At 43.7% G+C, this 12,032-nt stretch overlaps 1 protein-coding gene across 3 annotated transcripts in view; it reads right to left on the reverse strand.

Moving 5' to 3' along the window:
* Positions 1 to 12,032, reverse strand: part of SFMBT2 (Scm like with four mbt domains 2) — a 255,402-nt gene that overhangs the window by 35,128 nt on the left and 208,242 nt on the right. For 2 of the 3 annotated variants that reach the window (XM_025397758.1, XM_025397757.1), the window contains exons 12-15: positions 11,451 to 11,564; positions 8,105 to 8,147; positions 6,042 to 6,112; positions 3,443 to 3,582 (exon numbers count right to left, since the gene is read on the reverse strand). The exons of the other annotated variant lie outside the window; for it this stretch is intronic. In XM_025397758.1, coding sequence (XP_025253543.1) covers positions 3,443 to 3,582; positions 6,042 to 6,112; positions 8,105 to 8,147; positions 11,451 to 11,564 — 368 coding nt within the window. The remainder of the gene's footprint in view (positions 1 to 3,442; positions 3,583 to 6,041; positions 6,113 to 8,104; positions 8,148 to 11,450; positions 11,565 to 12,032) is intronic. 3 annotated transcript variants of the gene reach the window in all.

Raw genomic sequence — 12,032 nt, forward strand, 5'->3', positions numbered from 1 at the left:
CTGGGCACAGGCATCCTGTAAAAGGCCCAGCATGTGAGGGGCGGTCATTGGCTGGGCCTGCCCTTCCACACCAAGGCCTGCTTCGTTCTGAGTTTGCTTATGGGATACATTTGGACCTGAATGGAGCAGTGAGTGACTCTGGTTCCAGCTTCTCCCAGGTCCCCGTACCTCTCCTCACTGCACCCCCTCGAATTGGGGCCAGACACACTCGTGGTCCCCTCCAAACCCCACTCGGCTCTAACACCCATCAAGTGAGTAGAGCCATGCATTAAAGACCACTTTTACCAGAAACTTCGTCCTCTCTTGTAAAGCGGTCCACTCAGATAGAACCCAGAACTAGACTTTGAAGCCTGCACTGAACCTTGCCAAAGACCATGTCTGCATCCACCCCCCGAGACATTGTCTATTTCTGGCAGAACAGGTCAGCATAAACCGCTCTCACTGCACATCTCCTACACATAAAGTGTTCAAGTTCCTAATAACACCGATGGCCAGGAAAAGCAATGCACTCTGTCTTTGCTTCCATTACCTCGTTCTCTTTAACCAAAATGAAATCTGAAGCTACAGAGATTCTGGTACTGAAAGAGGAGCATTAGCATAAATATTAACTTGGTGGAACTTACATTTTTCTTGCACTCACAGAACTGAAGCACTCACCTATTTTTTTGTTTGTTTTTCTTTCTTCCTGCCACACGCATTTTTCAAACATCAGCAAAAAACTAGTTCTGTCATTAGAAAACTGCTCTGGCCTCACTTTTAAATTTGGCTGCGGGCACCTATTGGAGAACTGACCAGGGGTAACTACTCTTGACTTAAAAAAAATCATTTAGTAAAGTAAAACAGCCAGCCCCTCAAGACAGGCTGAAGCCAAGGTCATCTTGTTTGTTAACAGAGCTGGCAGATAAGGGAAGGTCTCATTTCAACAACAGAACATGTCATGTGAAACAGGCTTGCAGGCAGCTTCAAAAAAGGCCATCAGCTCTCCGTAATTTTGTGTTTTTGTGTCCTCATCCTATCACTCACAACAAAACCAGGCAGAAATACAGGCAGACAACATCGCCCTAGTGGAAATCCATTCACAGACTGACAGCTGTGGCAGACAGAAGAAAGTCAATTCTCGCTCTAGGGTCCTATTTCCTATGGTGGCAGAAATTCTTATGTGTAATCCTGGCTTGATTTCTGTTTGGATTGAGTTTAATATCTACAGGGCTCTCCAATCTGTGCCAATTTATTCGCTTAGCATTAACTAGCGGTCCTGCCGCTTAACCACACTGCGGAGCCCTTCCTAGGGTGTGGCCCTTCCAACTCAATCACCATTTTCTTTAGCTGTAAATTTCTCATGTATTGAATCTACTCGCCACTTACGCTTAGTGAGATGTGTACTGTTTGATTTCAAGACATGGTGCCAAATGCAGAAATGAGCTAGTTACAAGGAAGGCAGCTCCACTCTGCTGCTAAATGAAGATGTGTATGAAGGGCCTGGTACAATGGCCAGGCCTGCGACAGACTCTAAACATGAACAAGGGCCCTTTCTGGGTCCATCCCATGCAGTCTGCAAATTTCAGGTGCTGTGAGCATCCTCTCCTCTTCCCTCTTTCATCCCCTGCACCCCAGATGCCCCAGCCTTGTTCCCGCTCCTCTCCCTACCTGGGGCAGGCCACCTGTTCCACGGTCCCCACAGACTGCGGATGCCTCCAGTGTGATCTCAAAGTGTGCATGCCAGGAACCTGGGACCATGTGGCTACTTTCTATTTACCTACTCATCTTTCCCACTCAACTGGACGCTCATGTGTGGCAGGGATCACCTGCTAAGCATTCTACATGCTCCCGAATAAATGATCACAACAATAGCCTCGTCGATTTCTGACAGGTTTCTTCTAAACTGTAACCCCTACTTCCTCTCTCAAGCAGACGTTTTTTCTAATATAAAGGTCTTTAACTATGAATACCACTGATGACCAGGAAGAGCAAACGCCCTCTGACTTTGCTTCAGTGGTCTCCTTCTCATTAAGTGAAATGATATTTAAAAACCACACAGAGGCTCTCGTGCTCCATCCATAGATTCAAGTCCAAATCACTTAAAATACCAGAGAAGGCCTTTCACAAGCAGGCCCCATCCACTTTGCTCCATCCAACCTCACACTGAAGCGTCAAGGCAGGCCAGCTTCCTGTTTTTCTTCTCAAAATCTAATGCATCCTTTTATGCCACTGTTTATCTCCAGCCTAAGTTCCTAAGCTCCAGCCATACCTGACTTTCCTTTCTGGAACACACCTTGAATGCCCACCTGTGTGGCCATGCCCACACTGTGCAATCAGGATCCTACGCACTCTGCCTAAGCCAGATGAAATGTTACTTGCCATATATCTGTCCTCCACTCTGTTCCCAGGGCACTGTGTTTCTGCCTCTCTCTCAGACCCCCAACTGCACATCAAGCTGAGGATTACATCATCTCCCTAACAATAGCAGGAAACCCCAACAGGCAAAAGGCAGAGTCTATTTCTTTTTTAATCCAGTGCTTCCAATGGTGCCTGGCTCCTCAAAGTTACCTAACAAACATTTGTTTAATGGATCAATGGATTGCTGTGCCTGCAGAATTTTAGGAAACATTCATCATGGTACAGTGGCAATAGAGAATATCCATTTGGTATCTTCTTTCTTCAGAGAAAGCACTGATATGTGTAAGAAAAGAGCAGAGAGAGTTCCAGGAAGAGTTTGGAAACTATTCCAAATTTCCAATCTGTCTCCAAGCACTGTCTGAGGCTATGCTAGAAAAATGCAACGGAGAAGAAGCCTTCATCAACATCCTCAGGATTCACCTCTCTCTGCAGGTCGTCGCCTGAAGGCAGCAGGACAGATGGGGAGCCACAGCCTCCAAGTGACGGGCCTGGATGTGACCCATGACACAAACCTCATCAAAGTACCTGGAGACCATTGAAATACTTACCATTACCTCCCGTGTGCACGTACCAGGTGCTGGGAAGAGATGGATGAAACAAAAAGATGGCACAGCACCATGACCTGGCCAAGGAGCACCATTCTCAGTGATAATACCCTCTGCTGCCTTGTGAAGTCCTCTGTGCCATTCCAGGCGCGTTTACCTCTTTGGAAACCTCAACTCCAGTCCTAGGCCCTCAATCCACACACAATCTTCCCTCTGTCTTTCCAAAGCACTTCATTCAAATCTAGTGCAACGTTTCCCCCTAATTCGAGGGGAGGCAGATGTGTGTCCCCTCCCCCTAGACGGGGAGTCTTTCATGGGTCAGAGCATCATTTTTCTATTTGTGTATCTCTGGCTTCAGCCCCCAGGACAGAGAGAAAGGAGATCTCCGTAAATGCCAACTGAATTGCTTCCGATGTCTGTTCCCTCCTTCAGAAACTGGGCTCACAGCTTTTTGAAAAATCCTGTTAAAATAAGCCAAGGTGATTGTGCACGGGCTTTACCTCTTTAAGAACCAGCACGCATTTGCCCGGTCCCACCGACTGAGGTAGCTCTGCGATCCTTCCTTTGTTCAGGTAAGGGCCTGAGAAACACCTGTGGTTGATGAAGAGCTGAGGACAGCAGTATTTCCCGTTGACGGTTCCTGCAGGGGAGAGCAACACAGCCCATGCTTAGGACCACAGCCCCAGACCCTAGGGGGCCCCGAGACCCTTGCTTCATCCACATGGTCAGGGAAAAGGAGCATACAGAGCTATCCGAGGTCATGGCTGATGGGGAGTCAGGCATAACAAAAGCAATGGAACCCAAAATGAACACAACAACTGTGACGGCCAGTGTCGTTAGAACTGTAATTAGGAAGCCGCACTCTGGTTGAAAATTGTGACAGAGGAGCAGAGAAAAACAGATGATTTTCTTCTTTTGAGAAAGAGGTGCTGTGTCCTAATAGCAGGACATTTTATATCCTTAATGATACCTTAGAAATTCTGGTTAATTTTTCCAGATTGCATGAATCTGGTGTTCCTCATGCCACACAAGTGTGTCAACTTCACCACACACAGAAGCATGCATGTGCCTACAAGCAACATTTGATATCCTTAATGATACCTTAGAAATTCTGAATCATACTTTCTGCCATATAAACAAACTTTTCTGTTTATGATGCAGTATTCAAGACACACGAAAAGACACGAAAGCTAAGACAATGACCACTCCAGAATCATTATATAGTTCAAGGACAAAAACACTGACTACACAGTGAAATCCTGGGTGTCACCCACCCCAGTGACCCCGCTAACCTGCACCCCCAGAAGTCACCACAACCCTGAATCTGGTGTCCATCATGCCACACAAGTGTGTCAGCTTCACCACAGACAGAAGCATGACAATATATATTTTAAACATATTCCATAAATGATTTCCTGCAAGATTTTGTTTGTTTGCTTCACAAGAAGTTTCTGAGATATATCCAAGTTGGTAAATGCGGATCTAGAAAGTTCATTCATTTTTTTACTTATTTGACTCTGTTGAATTAATATAGTATCATTTAGCCGTCTAATCTCTTACTGATGGATATTTAGTTGTTTCTACTTTCTCAGGACTGTCAACAGTGCTTTCATGAATGTGATTGTGAAAAAGTGAAAAGAGCAAAACTCTGTCTCAAAAAAAAAAGAAACTTTTTCTTGTTTTGGTTTTGAGACAGGGTCTCACTTTGTTGCCCACGCTGGAGTGCAGTGGTTCAATCTCGGCTCACTGCAACCTCCACCTCCTGGGTTCAAGTGATTCTCCTGCCTCAGACTCCTGAGTAGCTGGGATTACAGGCACATGCCAACCATGCCTGGCTACTTTTTGTATTTTTAGTAGAGATGAGGTCTCACCACGTTGGCCAGGCTGGTCTCAAACTCCTGAGCTCAAGGAATCTGCCTGCTTCCGCCTTCCAAAGTGCTGGAATTACAGGCATGAGCCACCATGCCGGGCCTAAAGTTTCTTAATGTCTATAAATGTAGAACGAGGTTTCACTTCTGGCTAAGGGAATCACTGCCCCACCCTGACTCTACCCAAGCGCCAAGTGAAGCAACACTCACAGTGGAATTTCTGCAAAACCACTGCTATTAATTTGGGATGGTAATTTAACAGTCTAGGAAGGCTTGTTCTCATAAAGACTTCAACTAAGAACCAGCAGAGGTAGGAGGCAGACATGTTATTCTTCTGGATATAAAAGAAAAGGAGTAAAATTTCAATTATAGACTATGAAAGTGTAGCTGGCAAGGTTCTTTTAAAACCATTCTAAAGTTTGACTTATATAAAACAGTCAAAATAATGAAGTCCACAGCAGAATTTACATGGAAATTTTTTGGTAGGATTACTCTGCCTTTAGATTACCAGGCCTGTAGAAAAACAAAATTTTAGTTAAATCTACTTATAAAACAGCTCTTTACTACCAAGATAATCTCCTAGCGGGATTCTTCCATGACATGTTGGCTTTAATCCTGGAATTCAGAGCAGGTTTCATTTTGGCTTATAGACTTTTTAATCAAGTATGACAAAGTACAAATGTGTCTATTACCAGACTTCATGGTCAGAGGGTAGCTCACAAACGTATTTCCAAAGGTTATTGTAGGATGTAAGACTTTACACATTAAAAAACATATATTGTCCACAACCAGCTCGTTAGAGGGTTTTAAGGAACAATTCAAAAGCCAGAGGCGACTTAAATACTAACAGTAAGTGGAAAAATGCAAGTGGAACCGAAATAAAATGTTGAAAAAGAAATTGCCTAATGAGATGATATTTTCAACACTTTCCTTTTCCCCATGATACACAGCCCTAAATTGGCTCCTAATTTGCAAGTCACACAGAAACCGTTTTTCTGTAGACTAGAGCTATCTAGAACTACTGGCCAAAAAGCAGAAAAGAAGAGGCACAGAGAATTTAGCTCAGAAACTTTTCTTTTTAAAAAGTAGGTATCCGTTCATGAGTGGCAATGGAGAAAAACGGAACAGGCTCAACGCTGAGATGTATTCACAGTGACCTAGAAACATGTACGTGTCTTTGCTCCCGGCTGCACTCGGGAAGGCACAGAGACCCCTAAATGGGACCGATTACCTGTGGTGTCCAGGTGAGGGAATAAACAAAGGTCATGAGGTATTTTCTTAACAGGCACTGTGGGCGGCAATCTGTGAACAGAGAAAATAAAACGATCAGGGACTGCAAGCTTTAGAAGGAACTACTACATTCCAAAGTCTTATCATAATTTAAAAGGACTCTTCCAGAAATCTCAGATAAGAGGACCACAGAACAGAATGTGTGCATGGGAGCAATGCCAGTAAGACCAGATGAAAACAGCATTTCAGAAAAGTAGTTGTCCAATTCTTTGGATGGCCCTGGAAAGCCTAAGACATCTGCCCCTGAGCGGCTGGCACTGAGCAGTGAGTTTCTCCCAGGTTGCTTCTGGCCTTGTCTCCTGCTATGGAATTGTAATACTGTCTTCAATTATATTTTAAACACGAAGAAACGTTATCTTACATTGGATTAAAGTCAGACTTTTCCACTTCGATGTCTAATTGAAAACCACTTTCCACTAACCTTTGATTTCTGACCTCCGGGCCCCTGTGAGTCATGGCCACACTAAAAATAAGACCCTAAAAGAAAATCTATAAACTGGCGAGTCTTCAAATGCAATACAGGCTTAGTCCAGGACAGAGTTCTGTTATAGTTCAGTAAAAATGCTGCTGAATAAATAGGTGTTTTAAAATGCAGCCTTAGGGGAAAAGAGGCGCACTAGGTTTCACAGGGGTGTCTAGGTTGGTGGCATAGAAACCACATGGTTGAAAAGCTCCTTAAGCTCAAAGTCAACCTTTACAAGAGATCGTAGCAAGGCCATCTATGCAGTTGTTCTCCAAGAGGGGCCCCCAGACCCACAGCATTGACACTACCTGTGAACTTGTTAGAAATGCAGATTCTTGGGCACCATCTCAGACATTCTGAATCAGAAATTTTGAGGATGGGGCCCAGCAATCCATGTGCTCCAAGCTCTCTAAGTGACCGACAAACGGGAAAGGTAAGAATCGTTAATCCATGGGCTGCGCATTTAGCAGTGATGGATTCAAGTCTGGATTCAGTCACAGGTGTGTTACGAAATCTCTCTACTTCAACATCAGGTGGATAACATGGAGTCTGGTTATGAGCCGCATACACTGCATTTAGAAGCAAACCCACAAAAAAACGCCTACAGAACTGTTCTTCTCATTCAAATAGTGCAGTTACAGTTCAATTTCATTTTATTTAAATTTAAACTCGACTACTGCACATGAAAAACGCTGTTTTCAGCTGTCTTTCCACCAGTGTATTTTTATTTACTTAAGGAAGCAGAATCACTTGGCATGGAATGCACATTTTAGCATTATTTTAAATACTTTTCAGTATCTACAAATGTTACTAGCAGTCACAACTTTCCAAAAACACACTGCCTGCCTGGACACACTTTGCCAACACCCTCTTTCCACATAAAGTCACAACTGAAATGTGGGACACCCTCTTTCCATAGGAAATCACAATTGAAATGGGAGACAGGGCATAATCTGTATTTGTTCAGCCTACAACTTAAGGCCTACACTTTTTTTCAAATGGAATCTAATTTAATCTTCCTCAGTACCCCAAATCATATTTTATAAACCAGAGCCACTGAAAGGCAGAGAACCAGTGCTACTTGCTCAGGTTCACTCAGCAGAGCTGGGGTTGGACTGAAGCTTTCTGCCTCCAAACCCGGGCTACTCTAGGAGAGGAGAGTAAGCAGCAGCATTCTGAGCGTGGTGAGGGGCTGCGAGTCGAAACTGCACCTGCCACGTGGGGCCCCTGCAGACGCTGAGAATTGCGAGCACAGACAGCCATTTCTCTCAGTGTGTAGGTCAGGGGGCCTCCCCAGGTACGTCGAAGTGGAATAAAAAGTGAGCCATGGGAATCTGGACTGTGAGTGCGCTGGGGAGAAGGCACTGTGTCCTGCACATAACGGGTACACAACAAATAACAGCCACTGTGTTTTACTGCTACCTCTACTTGGGTGCTATTTGCTAGATAATACCAATAAAAACAGCCATGCTTCCCATCCTCCATAAAGACACTACAGTTTATCGGTATACAGTACAGTCGGGGAGGAAAAAAGCACGTACTGTTTCTCTGGTTGCACGACTGCAATCTTTCTCTTCTTTTGTGCTGTAGAAAAGGCAAAGGGGAAAAAAGAAAGTCAGCTTTGTTAGTGGGGGAGTCCATTTTTAAAAATAGGTTATAAAGTAAAAAGGTACCCATTTTAAAGTAGTAATTTAAATGTTGAAAAGTTATGTCACTCACGCCACAATTTCCTATCAGTTTCTTCTAGCATAGGACAGACGTTAACTCACCAGATGTCAGATCTTAGTACAACTTAGTTCATGTAATCTGATCATTACACTAGCTACTTCATTTTTAAATGTGCATCTAAGAAAGCAAAAGAGTACACCTGCTGTATCTCACATAAGCACACACGTTCAGATCAATTGTTGCAAGCAATTATCCAGAATGATTTTTTTCCGAGAAAAATTGTGATGAAGCAAATCATGTGACCATCACAGCACTCTCCCGAAGTGCTGTCAGAGGCATGCATGTCAACTCAGACATGTTATTCACAAAAGGAGAACCAGGAGCTCACAAATAGGCCTGGTCAAACATTGACATAAATGAGCAAATAGTGATTTATTTGGATAAGAACATTTCCAGTTTATATTTATAACTGATTCGGATCACCTTAACAAAAATAGACCAAAGCTTTTGGCATCTACTAACTTTGGCTCAGATACTCCTACATCTTCCAACATAAGCATACATTAATTCCAACAAAACTTCTAAAGCTGCTAGAGTCTGGCAGGTTTGGAGTTGGAGTTTGCCTCTTTAAAGCAAAATGTATGTGCAAGAAATGCAAGCAAAAATAAATAAGAAAAATACTCAATAAGATCCCACCTACTCTTGACTATTGGCCATTCAACTCCAGTTATTTCTACAAAAAGGTCCACACTAAGGATCTGTCAGGTGAAAAGTGAGTTTGGAATACTTGTCTCCCCTGGTCTTTGTTAATGGGGTGAGGATGCCTGACCCCCTGGGAAAGAGCCAAGCACAACAGACAGATCCAAAATCCTAAGGAACGAGGAAACTTTACAGCGTTTACCTTAACCTGTACGTGATTGTGCTACAGAAAACCCCAAAGCACTTGCACCTTCCCAAATCCATGTGAAGCGGGGAGGAAGAGGATCTAGGACATCAGGTTCTGTTCGAGGGACAACAAGGACAAAGGGGACTGGAACCCCAACCCCAGGACAACACTCAGGTTGGGGAGAACCTACTGGCCATGCTGGCTGAGCAAGGTCAGAATCTGCAGCACTTTTTTTTTTTTTTTTTTTTTTTTTTTGAGACAGAGCGGAGTATCACTCTGTCGCCCAGGCTGGAATGCAGTGGCGTGATCTCAGTTCACTGCAACCTCTGCCTCCCAGATTCAAGCCATTCTCGTGCCTCGGCCCTCCGAGTAGCCGGAATGACAGGCATGTACCACTATGCCTGGTTAATTTTTTGTATTTTTAGTAGAGATGGGGTTGCGCCATGTTGGCCGGGCTGGTCTCGAGCTCCTGACCTCAGGTGATCCACCTGCCTTGGCCTCCCAATGTGCTGGGATTAGAGACGTGAGCCACCATGCCTGGCCAGAATCTGCATCATTTTAAGAGACAGGGGAAAAGAATGTCCTCGAGATTAAAATAATTGTTGTACACTCAACGTTTTAGAAATATTTTTAAGTAAGGGGAAACTATTACTCCAACTGAATCAGATCCATTGAGCAGGATGGTTTAGGAAAAGGAGAATCCCATAGAATCCAGCTGTCTCTAATGTGAACTACCTGCTTGTTTCACACACATAATGTCCTCTGGTGCTCTTAATAATGCTAACTAAAGGAGCCCTGAAACTCTGTTGCCACTGGGGAACGTGAAGTCAGCTATGCAATGGAACTGTGTTTCCAGCAATGTTGTGAGAGTCTTCAGAAGTGGCCACAGAACAGGCTGTTAGGAAGAAGTTAAGTTGGTGCCTAAATTCCACCAAGAAAATGACAGAGACGGAATCTCTTTAACAGTTAAACCTGTAATCTCTAAGGACTCATCATTTTAAATAACCCTTCTGATATGCATTAGGGTAGAATAATAAGTGCAATGATTTATTAGGCTAGAAGATTTTTAAATGGTACCATTTTGTGATAATAACCTACAATAATATGTTAAAACACACGGTTGGCCAGGCACGGCCAAAGTGTAATCCCAGCACTTTGGGAGGCCAAGGCAGGTGGTTCACTTGAGGTCAGGAGTTAGAGACCAGCCTGACCAACATGGTGAAACCCCGTCTCTACCAAAAATATAAAATTAGCTGGGCATGGTGGTGTATGCGTGTTATCTCAGCTACTCAGGAGGCTGAGGCAGGAGAATCGCTTGAACCCGGGAGGTGGAAGGTTGCAGAGAGCCGAGATCGGGCCATTGCGCTTCAGCCTGGGCAACAAGAGCGAAACTCTGTCTAAAAAAAAAATTGTTGCATGTATTTAAATGTGCATGCGTGTGTGTGCACACATGTATGAATGGGCATGTACTACTGGGTTGTTTAACTGTTAATATTGGTTATTTGGTATTTCTGTAACCAAAGAGATGTGTGGTAATACGCTTTATAAAGTACAGCTGAAATATCAGCTATTAGTTACTGTTAAGAGTAGACTGTTTATTTATTTTTTGAGACAGACTCTCACTCTGTCACCCACGCTGGAGTCTACTGGTGCTTGGATGCCATCTTTGCTCACTGCAGCGCTGACCTCCTGGGCTCAGGCAACCCTCCTACCTCAGCCTCCAGAGTAGCTGGAGACATGTGCCACCCTGCTGGACTAATTTCCTTATATATGTACTTCTTTTCTCATGTATATACAGTATCTCACTATGTTGCCCAGGCTGGTCTCAAAATCCTGGGCTCAAGCATTCTCCTGCCTTAGCCTCCCAAAGTGCTGAGATTACAGGAATGAGGCACTGTGCCTAGCCTGGCTAAGTGTTTATAAGAATGTCAGTAAATTATTGGAACCAATTATGATTCTGTTAGGAGAAGCTACATGAGAAAAATCAGTTCTTTTAAATAAATGATAACACAATAATATAGTATCTAACTTATTTTTTTCACATCGAAACAATGAATTGGATAAAAATCTGAGAGTGATGATTTCAGGTATTTTTTCTCCGCCTCTCTGTGACTTTCAACTGTCCCTCACTGTTAAAGTTTGTCAACCTGTGATAGCATTTCATACAAACACTTAAAGATTAAATGAGATCACGAAAACATGGGTTCTCAGTGGAAAATCAAAAATCTTATTTGTTCTTTAGAACGTGGTTATAATTTCTTTATGAAGCTGCCGATTTACTCACGAAGATTACCGGTGTCATCCACCACCCCCCTCAACTGGGAACCACTTACAGACTGTTTTGTGTGGTGTAGTCAAAGGGTAAGAATTGGCTTCACACCAGCCCACTGGGAAGATGTCCATGGATTCCACATCGACAATGACCTCTGGAATAGGAGTCTGCAGCCCTGCATGGGAAGAAGTGGAGAAAAGAGGTACGAACAGATCTTACCAACAGAGAAACAGAAGGACAACAGTAACAGAGCATCCCCAACATGGCGGAAAACATTCCTTTATACATTAAAAAACAAAAACAAAATAGCAGCCGTATGGAGGAGATGACTTTAGAGGAGTCTTTAGTCTTATCACAGACACAAATGCTTGAAATATAAAAAGGCAGGGATAAAAGGGGTTCAAATAAAGTGAGGGTTTGGAAAAACAGAGACACTCCACCCTAAAAATGAAAGAGGAAGAAGGACTGTAGGAAAAGATTGGCATTGGAGCAGGATTGGCTGAAAGAGAGACCGGGCATCCCCCTGTCCTAAGAACAGCTCTGGGGTTAAGGGAATGTATCGGAGCTTGGGGTGGGACCTCAGGGCCCACATCTAAGCCTTCATGATGTGCTCCACCCAACACCAAGTAAAGGCAACCTTCAA

This window comes from Theropithecus gelada, chromosome 9 (assembly GCF_003255815.1).
Source record: "Theropithecus gelada isolate Dixy chromosome 9, Tgel_1.0, whole genome shotgun sequence".
Classification (NCBI taxonomy): Eukaryota; Metazoa; Chordata; class Mammalia; order Primates; family Cercopithecidae; genus Theropithecus; species Theropithecus gelada.